Source organism: Cherax quadricarinatus, chromosome 17, assembly GCF_038502225.1.
Source record: "Cherax quadricarinatus isolate ZL_2023a chromosome 17, ASM3850222v1, whole genome shotgun sequence".
Classification (NCBI taxonomy): Eukaryota; Metazoa; Arthropoda; class Malacostraca; order Decapoda; family Parastacidae; genus Cherax; species Cherax quadricarinatus.
Genome location: NC_091308.1, coordinates 16,411,077 through 16,427,746, shown reverse-complemented (window position 1 = coordinate 16,427,746; position 16,670 = coordinate 16,411,077). Strand labels below are relative to the sequence as shown.

The window sequence follows — 16,670 nt, the reverse complement described above, 5'->3', positions numbered from 1 at the left end:
TATATATATATATATATATATATGTATAAATAAATAACAAAAAGGCACAATACCGTGACTGGAACAATACACAAATAACCCGCACATAAAAGAGAGAAGCTTACGACGACGTTTCGGTCCGACTTGGACCATTGACAAAGTCACACTGTGTGACTTTGTCAATGGTCCAAGTCGGACCGAAACGTCGTCGTAAGCTTCTCTCTTTTATGTGCGGGTTATTTTTGTATATATATATATATATATATATATATATATATATATATATATATATATATATATATATATATATATATATATATATATATATATATATATATATATATATATATATATATATATATATATATATATATATATATATATATATATATATATATATATATATATATATATATATATATATATATATATATATACGTATATATATATATATATATATATATAGTTGTATTCTGTATTTATATATTCTTTATATATATATATATATATATATATATATATATATATATATATATATATATATATATTCAAGTTGTTTCTGTATTTAACTTCTTTCCTTATTGTGTGCAATGTAACAGAAATACTGGAATTCATTAAATCCAATATATGGCACCACTATTGAATCTCTCCACTATGTAGCCTCACTGTAGAGTCTCTCCACTATGTAGCAACAGACACTGTTGTCCCTCTTCATTATATATCTCCTGTCTCTGTTGAATTTCTCCACTATGCGCTACCTGTCAGTGTTGCACCACTCTACTATACAGCACCAATCACTGGATCACTGGATGCTGGACTGTACGTCCTCTTTGCTGAGTTACAAGAGTGAGCATCATTCCTGAATCTAACTCACCTTTACACACACAAGTAAATGGTTATAATCCTAACCATAATGTTTAAAGGGGTGGACCGGTAAGCCAGCGGAAGGCCTCGGTCAGATGATCAAAAGCTCCAGCTGCGAATCTTAATATGACTAAGACCTGTTTCCTGACAAACCTTACTTAACTTAACCTAACCTTACACACTGGAAGAGTTGACCACTTCTACAAGGTTCGTTAATTACTAGCTTGAGGTCAGGGCATGACGCATTACATTTCTTAATGAGAAAGCAACCAATAGTGGTTTCCAGACAATATTTTAGAACCAATGAGACTAGTTATTTAATTAGATTTAAATTCTTTCTACTAAATGATGATCCTTAAGGCCACATATATCCTGTAAACCACCAAATACCAAATATTTTTTAATATCTACTATTGGGGTTTATTATCTAATACGCTGAGACATATACCCCAGCAAGTGTAAAAATCTTCTTACTATTATTACATGCAAATCTATAGAAATACATTATAAAAAGATATACACAAAGTTACGTCTGAAGTGAGGATAAATGAAGGAGACCTGGGATTCGCTGAAGTGTATATTCTGGTCTTGAAATTTGTTCACGTGATGACCTTATAGAACCAAGTGCAAATAAAATTGTCAATATTAACCTATAGCATTATTAAATGGAATTAAACAGCTTAGCACAAAATTAATAATGTAGTGATCTGTGTAACAATGCTATAAGAAAAAATGATTTTTATTATTATTAAAGATTCGCCGGTATTCTCCCGGCCCGGGCCTTTTCCAAGTGGTGGCCCGGCCTTGGCTCCCTCTTTAGGGAGTGTCTGAGACCTAAGTCTGCCATGGGAGGAGGCACAAGTACCTCCTCATCTTTGGGACCAACTGTCCCCAGGCCTAGCCACAAGCTAGACCTCTCTGGTCTGCCATCCCCGCCCCAAGGGAACTAATGGGAATGACAGTCTTGTGAGCTGCAAGCTCTGGCTCAGGCACCTACCCTACCCTAGAAGGGCTGGGCATGGTGTCGATAAAATAGTTTTGAAACTTCAGAAAATATTTAAACACACATTTCAACCAGAAACTCAAAATCGTAGAAATTAATATGCAAAGAAAAAAAAAGAAGAGAGAAAACTTATTAAAAAAACAGTGAATCGGGATTAACTTCATAATTATTATGAGATAATAAGTAATTAAAAGAGCATTTTACAAAGAAAAGACTTTTAACAAAATAAAGCTGCGCTTCCAGGCGAGGTGTCACCTCGGTGTTCGAGGGAAACTCCTCAAGAATTACATTATGTATTCCGAATTCTTTTCGAAACTTCCTTATAAATATATCTGCATGTGAATACAACTGCTGAAGAGAATGACAACGTTAAATATCAACCGACAGAAAGAGAATTTACAGATTTACTTCGATTTCAAAACAAGATTTCGTAAATTATTTTATGAAGGAATAATCATCACAGAACATTTTCTTTTGGATAACGAAAGAGAAGGCAATAAAATGAATAATGAATTGTTTATTTGAAAGAAAGTTACGTGTAGTGGTACGAGAAAGTCCTCACGAGAGGAATGTACCTTACGGGGTCCCAAAGAGTTGAGTTCTGGTCCCTACAATGTTTTTATGTAAACGATTTACAACAAGGAATAATTTACTGTCTGGGTTCAGCAAGTCGAGTGATAACTAGATGATGGAACTTAATGTTGACAAGTGATACATAATAATAAAATCAGAGAGCGATAACAGACTTCATGTAGAGTACAAAATATGCGATAAAATAAACTAAAAAAATTAGACAGTGAAAGGAATAAAACAGTAATTATAAGAAGTAATCACATGATAACGTAAGTGAATCACTGAGAAACTGCTATGCTCAACCCAGTCTTATATAATAACCTTCAGATACATGGAAAACGACAAGTTTAAACCACTATTCACAATGTATGATAGAGCAAAACTGGATTATCTAGCTGTGGGACGGTGTCGATAATTAATAGGCATATATATAAATAAGGAAAAATAGCAAATAACATGCTAGATTATTTATGCCCGATTAGAGATAGATGAATTACGTGGAAAGACTGAAAACACATAAAATATTTTTGCTTACAGATAAGAGGAAAATAAGTGACAAAATAAACACATATAACTCCATTAAAATACGGAATAAAATATGCAGAGAAGCCATATTATCACCATCAATAAAGAGAAATAGAGGCAACGGTTATTACCCACTGAAAAAAATAACTACTGAAAGGTACTCATCAAATATTTCTTAACAAGCAGAGTGGCAGGTACCAGAGTGGGACTCAAGGAGAGATAATATGCACTACCACCACTGCAGGCTTTAAATACTTGTATAACGAGTTAATTATTAAAAAGATAACCACACAGTCGTTCGTCTCGCACGTATTTAACACCAGCACATTGTTAAAATAATGTTAACGATTCACAAATTCCTAATTTAGTTATTCGTTCTTCTTTTGAGGATTTTCTCTCCTTTTCCTCCTCCTCTTCTGGTCTAAGCTTAGAAAGCGCGAACGAAGCGTGCAGCTTTAAATTGCTTCACGGATCACAGGGCGCTGCAGGCGAGAAGTTTGCACGCTAATCCAAGGAAAGATAATGGAAAATTGATCGAAAAATTATCTGAATACACGTCCTGCATAAACAGCAAATTCAGAGTACTGGAGGAGGGTGTCCAGACTTCGGCAAGAGTGTCTCTCCTTCCACTCACTCTTACTCGTGAATACTCACTACCACTCACAATACTCTGCTATCACTCGCCATTCTTATCTAATTATCAAATGTGTAAGTTCATTCTCTCCCACAAGTCTTCACTCACTTTCACTAATAAACCTTCACTCCTAACTCACAAACACTCACTCCCATCTACGACCCCCCACTCACTCTCCGTAGCCTCAGCGAACCCTTGTCGTACACAGTTACACACAATGAATATTACCCCAACATGAGTGAATGGCTATCCAGCATGAACAACTAACAAGATGTGAACAAACTAGTTGAGGAATATATTGTCACTAACATGATGTTGTCACATTAGTCACGTAGCAGTACACACATACGCATATGTAACTCGACCCAATCTATGCTACACAAGAGTGTTGGCAGTGGGACGGAGAGTAGCCAGGGAATGGGGAAAATTATACCTCAGTTGAATATATTCGTGTAATATTTGGGTATCTTTATCCTGGAAACGTTTCGCCAGCCAGTGATTTCTTCAATCCAATACAAAGAAGAAAGGTGGAAGACAAGGAGCAGTTGAGGTAGTCAGTCCCTCAAGCTGGAGTGGATGTGCTCAGTCCATCAGTCTTGATTACCTCAAACTCATCTTCCCGCGTTCATCTGTATTTGACTGAAGACACCACTGACTGTTGAAACGTTTCAAGAATAACGATACCCAAATATTGCACAAGGGATTCAGTTATCAACTTGCCGGCAACATCTTGGGATCTTGATGCAGGGAATTTTAGACACGACCTACTTCCACTAGTGGGTTTGTTCATTGGTGACGCAGCCTACCACTGCTTCACCTCATCCTGTCACCAGTATATAAACATATGCTGTACTTTTATCAAGACTGACGGACTGAACACACGGACTCCAGGCTGAGGGATTGATTACCTCATCTTCCACCATTCTCCTCTGTAAGGGACTGAAGAAGCCACTAGTTGGTGGAAAGAGTCAGGAATTAATATACTCAAACCTTGCACAAGTGTCAGCTGAAAGTTTCTTGAAGCTATGAGGACGAAATCGATTCAGTACAAGAGTAGAAGTGCTCCCACAACGAAGCTAGAGGCAGTAGTAGAAGCAAGGATAATCATACATAAGCCAATAGTCATAATGGGATTACACATTTGCAGTTGTCTAAGCATTTGTGTTGAGCTCATTACGGGTAACTGAATACGAGAAGAATTAAACTTTTATAATGAAGAGTTTTCGAAGTATATTCCAATTTTACTTGTGCAGTCCCGCAGTGCGAGTTCGTTCTTATGCTGCGAAGTCCATTCCCATGTACAAACTGAAAAGTGTGTGTGCGTGAGACAAAACATACTGACCATGGGAAACCAGTAGTATTTATAGAAGCACATATATTGAGAAAAAAAAATTCCAATATAAACGGAAATCCAGCGTGGATGGGAAACAAAGCACGGAGGAAAAAGGATCTACATATTTCATCCTGAATCAGAGACCTTCAAGAGTCTCTGAAGAGTCTCTGAAGAGTGTCTCTGAAGAGAGTCTGGGAAGAGAGTTTCTGAAGAGTGTCTCTGAAGAGAGTCTGGGAAGAGAGTTTCTGAAGAGTGTCTCTGAAGAGATTCTCTGAAGAGTGTCACTGAAGAGAGTCTGTGAAGAGAGTTTCTGAAGAGTGTCTCTGAAGAGTTTCTCTGAAGAGAGTCTGTGAAGAGAGTCTGTGAAGAGAGTCTGTGAAGAGAGTCTCTGAAAAGTGTCTCTGAAGAGAATCTGTGAAGAGTGTCTCTGAAGAGTGTCTCTGAAGAGTGTCTCTGAAGAGTGTCTCTGAAGAGTGTCTCTGAAGAGTGTCTCTGAAGAGTGTCTCTGAAGAGAGTCTGTGAAGAGAGTTTCTGAAGAGTGTCTCTGAAGAGAATCTGTGAAGAGTGTCTCTGAAGAGTGTCTCTGAAGAGTGTCTCTGAAGAGTGTCTCTGAAGAGTGTCTCTGAAGAGTGTCTCTGAAGAGTGTCTCTGAAGAGTGTCTCTGAAGAGTGTCTCTGAAGAGTGTCTCTGAAGAGAGAGTGTTCTGAAAAGTCTCTAAAGAGAGAGTCTCAGAAAAGGGTCTCTGAAGAGTTTCTGAAGAATCTCTCTGAGGAGAGTCTTTGGAGAAAGTCTCTGAAGAGTCTTTGAAGAGTCAGAAGAGAGTCTCTCAAGTCTCCAACTGAGACTGAAAAATATAGATTCTTTCTTTATGTTTCTCTCCCGTCCAAGTAGTATTAGTATTGCTTGTTCATTTCACAGTATTTACAAAATTATCATTCCATTTCATATGTAACCAAATAATAACTGAAGAATATTAAAAAATGTACACACTAAGAAAAGAGAACATTGTATATATATATATATATATATATATATATATATATATATATATATATATATATATATATATATATATATATATATATATATATATATATATATATATATACACGAAGGTCAGAGGAGAAAACTACAGGAAACTCGAAAAATTCGAAACAGCAGTCATTTAAAAGCACATAAAAATATACACTAAATGGCATCAGATTGGCCATATACACAAGCGACCAACGGGAATTGATATGGAAAAAAAAACCGTTTTAGTCTCACCATCGTATTTTCTCTAGTCTTGGAAAAAAATGAATTTCGGTGGGTGGACGATCCGAGAGAAGCGTCCCCGTGCTGCACCACCCCAGCCTCCAGTGCCTTAATGCACGCGACTGGAACAGTGCAGAGTGCGGCGTAAGTCTGTCTTTCAGTTAAATATTGGCACTGAAGACTTGAAACTACTGAGAAGTGGCACTTACAAGTCATCATATGGAAGTAAACATCCTATTTCTTTAAATAAAAATGTTAAATTAGGATTCACACAGCCCAAACATAATTCAAGCTTGCCAGTGAGAAGCACCAGGTTTGAATCTGAGATGAAGAGGCATTTTCTTGCCGTCTTAGAGAGATCAGTATCCTGAAAATGTCTTAATATCATAAAAATTTGAGAACGCCACAATTTTTCCATTTTATGTAATTTTTATTTATATATTGTGTCAAATTTTTGACAATTATATTATTTTTTATATTTAAGAACGTTTAAAACCAAGTTTTTTAATAATTACTTTAAAATTTCAAATATACAACTAATCATTATTAATATTTTTTTCACACTGATCAGACGAAGTATTTAGTTATTAAATATGAATATCTCATTTTATTCAATATAATTATTAAACTGGGACGTACGTAACTCAATAAGAACACGAACCTTGCGTTAATAATCCACACACTAGTGGTGAAAATTTGAAGCCGATCGAGAGAGACATTCTCCAGTTATGGAATGAATTCTAACGATTCCAAGTTTTTTCATAACTATTTTACTATCCTGATAAATTTGCCCGTACACACACACACAACTTAGTAAGCATCATTCTGACCGCAAGATGGATCAGCCATTAAATTTTGAGCCATACCAATTGTTTCAAGAATCTAGCCCTAGTGACCGTACTCCAACGTTGAAAATTTGAAATCGAGTTATGAGCGAGAGAGAAACAGCAAGGTGCAGGAAGAAAAAGAATGACGGCAATCACTTGAGGGTTCTCCTTGAGGGTACCTAATTAAGTTCAAGCCGTGAATGAGCACTGTCACAGATCATTTCTGCAGCACCAGTTACGTCGTTCAGTTAGAGAGAAACGTAATCTCTTCGGCCCCCAGCGCGCATACCCAACCTGGTGACGCCAATTAATTTTAATTTTTGTAAGCCTAAAATGAATATTTCAAATTTTTCGCATTTTCAGTAGTTTTCTAAATAAAAAAATGGCTGTGTGTGTGTGCGTGTGCGTGTGTGTGTGTGTGTGTGTGTGTGTGTGTGTGTGTGTGTGTGTGTGTGTGTGTGTGTGTGTGTGTGTGTGTGTGTGTGTGTGTGTGTGTGGGTTTAGATATCTGGGAGTTGATTTGTCAGCAAAAGGGTCTATGAAAAAGGAGGTGAACCATAGAATTGATGAAGGGAAAAAAGGTGAATGATACACTTAGTCATCTATGGAGACAAAGAACGTTATCATTGGAGGTAAAAAGAGGAATGTATGAGAGCATATTAGTACTATCTCATTTATATGGTTGTGAAGCATGGGTTGTGAATGTTGCAGTAAGGAGGAGGCTGGAGGCTGTGGGGATGTCGTGTCTATGGGCAATGTGTGGTGTGAAAATTATGCAGAGCATTCGTAGCTTGAAGATTAGAAGGAGGTGCAGGGTTACCAAAAGTAATGTCTAGAGGGCTAAGAACGGGTTGTTAGATGGTTCGGACATTTAGAGAGGATGGAAGCAAATAGGATGACTTAGAGGGTGTGTAAATCTGAAGTGAGGGGAAGGCGGGGTAGGGGTCATCCTAGGAAAGGTTGGAGTGAGGAGGTAAAGGAGGTTTTGTATGCGAGAGGCTTAGACTTTCAGGAAACGTGTGTGAGTGTGTTAGATTGGAGTGGAGGCAAGTGGTTTTTATGACTTGTCATGCTGTTGAAATGTGAGCAAGGTAACATTTATGAAGGGATTAAGGAAAACCAGTTAGCCGGACTTGAGTCCTGAAGGTGGGAAGTACAGTCTGCACTCTAAAGGAGTGGTGGGGATATTTGCAGTTTTGAACTGTAGGATCGGCTCGTCTCTGGCAGGAAAGTTATGGAGTGAGTGATGGTGAGCGTGTTTCATCTTTTTCGGGTCACCCTATATCGGTGGGAGACGGCCGGCGTGATAAAAAAAATTGTGTGTGTGTGTGTGTGTAGTTAATATTATACAACTTATTCTCTATCTCTCAGTTGTTTCTTCTGAAGAGTCGCTTCACGAAGGAAGCAGATGGAAGTTGTAAGATTAATGTAAACTAGATACTAACTGTAGCTAAGTTGTCACTGCTAGTTGGCGCTGACACTCACGTTATCGCTAACTATCCAATACAAACCCTCGTTAACACTAGTAAACACTTACTACCACTAGCAACTTTTCACTAATGTCGTGGGAGTAGCTGAGACCGTACACACTCATGTACGTAACTCAGACACACATGTACACTCACATAATATTTCCAGTATATATCTTATGTTTACTCACACGCGCGCACACAAGACACACACACACACACACACACACACACACACACACACACACACACACACACACACACACACACACACACACACACACACACACACACACACACACACACACACACACACACACACACACACGAATTCTCTCTCTCTCTCTCTCTCTCTCTCTCATCTTGTATTCCCTGCAGCGCGCTACTCTAATGCCTTCCTTCCTCTCCCAGTCCTGTTCTCTCTCTGTCTTTTGCCTATCTGACCTGCATCTCTTCAAGTGTGAGACGAGCATCCGCTGATTGCTATTCTTTCCTCATACACGCTTATATACTCTCCTCTCACTCTATCAGCCTGCCTCATTGCTAGCCTGTCTGTCTGCTTCTTAGTAAACTTGTGTGTCTCTCTATGTTAAAAACGGTATAAATACCGACAAGTTGATGATTAACATACAAGTGTAACAGTTGAATAATTTTATTGTTAAAAAGTTTCGCCCGTTTGTCTGTCTGTCTGCCAGACTGTCTCTGGCTGGTTGCATTTTTATTCATTCGTTTGTCTGCCTCCTCAATCATTTTTGCCTGTCTCTGTTTCTAATACAGATACAATCTGTTTTGATCGTGATCGTGGCGCCATAACCAGGTGTTTTTTATCCTATTCTTTCACTTTTTAAGTTTTATCCGAGCGCATTGAGATTATTATTACACAAAGACTACGTTACCTACGGTAAGTGTATTAACTTGGATTACTTAGTACCTAGTACCTAGTACCTAGCCCGCGTATACTACTGCCAGTTATGACACAGCTGTGAAACTCATTTGTGTTCTGGGTTTGCATGTGTACATCACCTGGCTTTGAAGAGCATCCTTGTGTGTCATCTAGGTGTAGCAAGTTAGCACCTTTGTGCCGCACCTAGGTGTAGTCATCACGTACCTGTTTTTCTCATTTATGGTGAGCACGTAGGTACACAGGTGCAGTGAGCACCTGTGTACCTCATCTAGATGTAGTGAACATTTGTGTATCTTACCTAGGTGTTAGTGAGTACATGTGTACTTTCTGAGTGTAGTGGGCACCTTTGTACCTCAGCAACGTGTAGTGAACTCATTTACATATCATTTAGGTGTAGCAAGCACCTGTTTACCTAACCACAGTGTTCTGAGGACCTGAGTAACTCGCCTAGGTGTAGGAATTGCATATTTACTTAATTAAAGGTGTAGCGACCACCTGTGTACCTCAAGAAGGTGTAGTCAAGACCTATGCACCTCACTTAAATGAAGTGAGCACCTGTGTACCTTACCTAGGTGTAATGAGCACAGGTATACCACACCTGCGTGTGGTGAGCTCCTTTGTAAGTCACCTGGGTGTAGCACATACCTGTGTACTCCATCCTGGAACCTCCTCTCTGCCTGTCACCTGAGACAGTGTTGCTCCTGTGAGGGAAGTTGTAGTAAGCGATGAACCTGGGACTGCCGTACCTCTCGCTCACACTGTCAGAGACACACAACAACAATTCAACAGTTAAATACACACACATTATATATATATATATATATATATATATATATATATATATATATATATATATATATATATATATATATATATATATATATATATATATGCAATAAGATCAAAGTAAATAGGTGATTTTAAAATATGCAAAACAACCACTGTGAAAGAGTAATGAAATTCCAAGCGCTTTCGTGACTACTCACATTGTCAAGGAACAAAATTTGGTTTGAGTTTAATACATTGGACAAATAATAAACCTTATTTCTTGGATAGAATATTTTGTTAGTGGGATGTCGTGAGGACCTGTCTAGTTGGACCAGCGGACCTACTGCAGTGTTCCTCTTTTCTTATGAGTCCGGTATTGTCGCGCGTCAGGTGTTTCTTTGTTGTGGGAGTTGACTGTGAGGTGTGGTTTTAGCCCTTTAATTGCCTTCCTTTGATGTATTACTTTCATAGTTCCTTGACAATGTGAGTAGTCACAAAAGCGCTTGGAATTTCATTACTCTTTCTCAGTGGTTGTTTTGCATATATATATATATATATATATATATATATATATATATATATATATATATATATATATATATATATATATATATATATATATATATATATATATATATATATATATATATATATATATATATATATATATATATATATATATATATATATATATATATATATATATATATATATATATATATATATATATATATATATGTCGTGCCGAATAGGCAGAACTTGCGATCTTGGCTTAAATATCAACGCTCATCTTGCCATATAGGACAAGTGAAAATTTGTGTATGCAATAATGTCGCCAAAATCATTCTGAACCTAACGAAAAAAGTATATTTCATTGTGTTTGTTTAGTATTAAATTATTGTAAACAAATCTAAAATATATTAAGTTAGGTTAGGCTAAAATAAATTGTTCTTGTTATAATAAGGTTAGGTAAGTTTTCTAAGTTTCTTTTGGAGCAAAATTAAAAATTTTTACATTAACATTAATGAAAAAAATATATCTTTAAATGTATAAGAGAAATTTTTAGAAAGGACTTAATTTTAAATGAGTTCTTGCTAATTGACCAGTTTTACATATTCGGCACGACATATCTATATATATATATATATATATATATATACATATACAATGCATGTATATATAAAATGCTATATGAACAATTTAACATTTATGTAATCGTAATTTCTCTGGTCGGAAAATTCTTCCTGCAAGACCTAAATTTAGCATTTTAATCCTTTGATTTAAAAATATGAATCATATTTCTATTGACAATGCTGAATGATTAATGTAGACTAGTAGGTAATCCCCCACTGAGCTTCTTTCGCTGGTATTTCCCCAGCATTCATCCACACGCAACGCTCACCCACCAGGAAATGGCAGCTCATCCACCACACCCGTCGGCAAGCCTACAACGTCGAAATTTTTGCAGAATAATAGCATATTCTCTTTAATTATTAGCACATAAATCGCCTAGTGATCTCCAAATATTTATTGCCACAAAACACAAAATTCTTTCAGTAAGTTATGTTTAGGTGTTTGGTAATATCATTCGGCTCCCTTTGGAAATTAGGTTACAATAACTGGATTGTGAGGAAAAAACATGATGATTTAATTTTCCTGAGTAATGTGATGACTGCAACGAGATGTGACGAGCGAAGAGAGAATTTTAAGGAAAATGTAATATATTAGTACAAACGAATTATTAATAACGAATTATACAAAAACTATTTTTTGTAAAAAAAAAAAATGTGGAACTGGAATAAAACAGTTCCATGTAAAAAGATGAAGGAAAACCAAGAAGGAAGATTATGAAGGAAGATCACGAAGGAAGATTATGACTGAAGATGGAACAAAAGAGGGAAATGCAGTATAATACGATCCTTAATTCACAATGTTTCGCTCACACTGTGGCTATATCCAGACCGTGAAGGAAGACTGTGAAGCAACACAACGGTGGAAGACCATAGAGGAAGACAATGAAAAAACACTAAGCAAGAAAACTATGAAGGAAGGCTATAAGGGAAGACTATGAAGGAAGACCATGAATGAAGGTTGTGAAAGGCCACTAAAAAAGCCAGTAAAGGAAAGACCAAGCAGGAAGATCACACTGGAAGACCACGAAGAACAATTTTTTTGAGTTAATTTGGGAAGAGAGTGTCGTCCTAGTGACCGGCCTGATTAGGTTAGGTTGTGTAAGGTTTGTCAGGAAATACGGCAAGTGTTTCCTGACGCTGATTTTAGTCATATAATGACCTGCCAGAGCTTCAAACATGAAACAACTACACCAATGCCAAGAAAACGAAGGGATCGTGTACAAAACACGATGGATGATGACCATTTACGTAGATATGTGCCACGTGGAAGTGAAAAACTTAGATAATAATCCACGTGGAGAATACAGATCGCGTGATGACATACTGAAAGCCTCGCATAGAAAACATATTTGAAAATAAAAATATAGACAAATTATGCTACATAGCCAAACTGCAAGACAGTCTCTGGATACATGGAATGGGAAAAGCTAAAATAAAAATAAAGCTATTTATAACATATATTAAACCAAAATTGTCTGACAGCGCCTAAACAACATGTAGATAAAATCAATTAAATATTATTATTTATACAAAATATCGCCTTGAGTTAATAGTTACGAAAAACTGATATTAACCAAGATGCCTTTTTTAGCTGATAGGATTATAAGATACATGATAAAAATGTTTTATATAAAGAAAAGAATAAGTGTGAATAAATAAGAGAGATTTCTTAACACCAACAACACTAAGAGAAAGATGATGTGAGTGAGAAGAAGGCAGCCGAAGAGATTTTGAACAATGTGTATTTACAGAGAGACAGAATACGGTAATGGTATCCTGGAGGGGGTGGTACGTATTGCAACAACAACCACTAGTGTGTGGTGGTGGGTACCACAGTTCCCCACTAGCGTGTGATGGTGGGTACGACAGCCCTCACTAGCGTGTGGTGGTAGGTACCACAGCCCACACTAGCGTGTGGTGGTAGGTACCACAGTCCCCACTAGCGTGTGGTGGTAGGTACCACAGTCCTCACTAGCGTGTGGTGGTAGGTACCACAGCCCACACTAGCGTGTGGTGGTAGGTACCACAGTCCCCACTAGCGTGTGGTTGTAGCTACCACAGCCCTCACTAGCGTGTGGTAGTAGGTACCACAGTTCCCCACTAGCGTGTGATGGTGGGTACGACAGCCCACACTAGCGTTCGGTGGTAGGTACCACAGCCCCTACTAGCGTGTGGTGGTAGGTACCACAGCCCACACTAGCGTGTGGTGGTGGGTACCACAGCCCACACTAGCATGTGGTGGTAGATACCACAGTTCCCCATTAGCGTGTGGTGGTAGGTACCACAGCCCACACTAGCTTGTGGTGGTAGGTACCACAGTCCCTCCACTAGCGTGTGGTGGTATGTGCTATAACTACCAGCAGTAGGGCGTTCTATGTGCTACAATCACCAGCAGTAAAACGTTACATGTGTTACAATCACCAGCAGTATAGACGCCATATGTGGTACAATAACCAGCAGTAGCACGTTATATATATTTTACAATCACCAGCAGGTGATATGTAACTACCACTATTAAGAGATAGTGGTAAGTGCTGGAACCACTACTTGTGTGTGTGACGGAATTAAGAATTATTTCTTACACTTAAGACTGGAAGACACACGTACTCACTCAAACAAACAAACACACACACACACACACACACACACACACACACACACACACACACACACACACACACACACACACACACACACACACACACACACACACACACATACACACATACACAGCAGTAAGACAAGAGAGAGAGGGGTGGGTGGATTGCATTTTCTTGGACTGCAAGAAGGCGTTTGACACAGTTCCACACAAGAGATTGGTGCAAAAACTGGAGGACCAAGCAGGGATAACAGGGAAGGCACTACAATGGATCAGGGAATACTTGTCAGGAAGACAGCAGCGAGTCATGGTACGTGGCGAGGTGTCAGAGTGGGCACCTGTGACCAGCGGGGTCCCGCAGGGGTCAGTCCTAGGACCAGTGCTGTTTCTGGTATTTGTGAACGACATGACGGAAGGAATAGACTCTGAGGTGTCCCTGTTTGCAGATGACGTGAAGTTGATGAGAAGAATACACTCGATCGAAGACCAGGCAGAACTACAAAGGGATCTGGACAGGCTGCAGAACTGGTCCAGCAATTGGCTCCTGGAGTTCAATCCCACCAAGTGCAAAGTCATGAAGATTGGGGAAGGGCAAAGAAGGCCGCAAACGGAGTACAGTCTAGGGGGTCAGAGACTACAAACCTCACTCAAGGAAAAAGATCTTGGGGTGAGTATAACACCAGGCACATCTCCTGAAGCGCACATCAACCAAATAACTGCTGCAGCATATGGGCGCCTAGCAAACCTCAGAACAGCATTCCGACATCTTAATAAGGAATCGTTCAGGACCCTGTACACCGTATACGTTAGGCCCATATTGGAGTATGCGGCACCAGTTTGGAACCCACACCTAGCCAAGCACGTAAAGAAACTAGAGAAAGTGCAAAGGTTTGCAACAAGACTAGTCCCAGAGCTAAGAGGTATGTCCTACGAGGAGAGGTTAAGGGAAATCAACCTGACGACACTGGAGGACAGGAGAGATAGGGGGGACATGATAACGACATACAAAATACTGAGAGGAATTGACAAGGTGGACAAAAACAGGATGTTCCAGAGATTGGACACAGTAACAAGGGGACACAGTTGGAAGCTAAAGACACAGATGAATCACAGGGATGTTAGGAAGTATTTCTTCAGCCACAGAGTAGTCAGTAAGTGGAATAGTTTGGGAAGCGATGTAGTGGAGGCAGGATCCATACATAGCTTTAAGCAGAGGTACGATAAAGCTCACGGCTCAGGGAGAGTGACCTAGTAGCGATCAGTGAAGAGGCGGGGCCAGGAGCTCGGACTCGACCCCCGCAACCTCAACTAGGTGAGTACAACTAGGTGAGTACACACACACACAGTGGGCGCCTGTGACTAGCGGGGTTCCACAGGGGTTATTCATAGGACCAGTACCGTTTTTAGTGTATGTGAGCGACATGATGGAAAGAATAGACTCAGAAGTGTCCCAGTTTGCAAATGATGTGAAGTTGATGAGAAGAATTCAATCGGCCGAGGACCAGGCGGAACTACACAGGGATGTGAACAGGCCGCAGGCCTAGTCCGGAAACTGGCTCCTGGAGTTCAACCCCACCAAGTGCATAGTCATGAAGATTGGGGAAGGGCAAAGAAGACCACAGACGGAGTACAGTCTAGGGGGCCAGAGACTAAAAGCCTCACTCAAGGAAAAGGATCTTGGGTTGAGTATATCACCGGGCACATCTCCTGAGGTGCACATCAACTGAATAACTGCTGCATCATATGGGCGCCTAGCAAACCTAAGACTAACATACTGACATCTCAACAAGGAATCGTTCAGGAGTCTGTACACCGTGTATATCAGGCCTATATTGGAGTATGCAGCACCAGTTTGGAACCCACACCTAGCAAAGCATGTAAGGAAATTAGAGAAAGTGCAAAGGTTTGCAACAAGACTAGTCCCGGAGCTAAGGGAAATGTCCTACGAGGGGAGGTTTAGGGGAATCGACCTGACGACACTGGGGGACAGGAGAGATAGGGAGGATATGATAACAACATATAAAATAATCAGAGGAATTGACAAGGTGGACAGAGACAGGATGTTCCAGAGATGAGACACAGCAACAAGGAGTCACAATTGAAAGTTGAAGACTCAGATAAATCACAGGGATGTTAGGGAATATTTCTTCAGTCACAGAGTTGTCAGGAAGTGGAATAGTGTGGGAAGTGATGTAGTGGAGGCAGGATCCAAACATTTTTAAGAAGAGGTATGATAAAGCTTATGGAGCAGGAAGAGTGACCTAGTAGCGACCAATGAAGAGGCGGGGCCAAGAGCTGTGAATCGACCCCTGCAACCACAACTAGGTGAGTACAAAGAACACACACACACACACACGGGACCAGGAGCTATGAATCGACCCCTGCAACCATAATTAGGCGAGTACACACACACACACTCGTATACTCACTCACACAATGGCTACCAGAAAGTGATTGTTGCAGTAGTATGCCATGAAGCGCTAAACCCATGTACATCATGTCTCTGAAGGAGTTTAGAGGCTCGATCCTCCATCCCCTAATCGCGGCTTGACCTCTGACTACCCAGACTGTTGGTGAATACCCGGCAACCAGAAGAGACAGACAACCAGGAGACACAGTCGAGAACCCAGAAAGGTATGCAGATAGAGGACAATGTTGTGCACCTCAGGTTTTAGTGTGAGGTTGAATATCAGCAGTGGATCATCAGAGACATGTATATGGGGACCAGGAGATGATGGTGGAAAGAAAATGGTGATGGGAAAGGTATGGAAGCCATAGAGGAGAAATACGGGAAGGGGACACCGG

General features: G+C 39.4%; 1 protein-coding gene across 1 annotated transcript in view; it reads right to left on the bottom strand.

The window, feature by feature from the left end:
- The window catches only part of LOC128686269 (uncharacterized), a 632,744-nt gene that overhangs the window by 131,771 nt on the left and 484,303 nt on the right, over positions 1 to 16,670 (bottom strand). Inside the window, exon 4 of the mRNA XM_053773110.2 lies at positions 10,011 to 10,123. Coding sequence (XP_053629085.2) covers positions 10,011 to 10,123 — 113 coding nt within the window. The remainder of the gene's footprint in view (positions 1 to 10,010; positions 10,124 to 16,670) is intronic.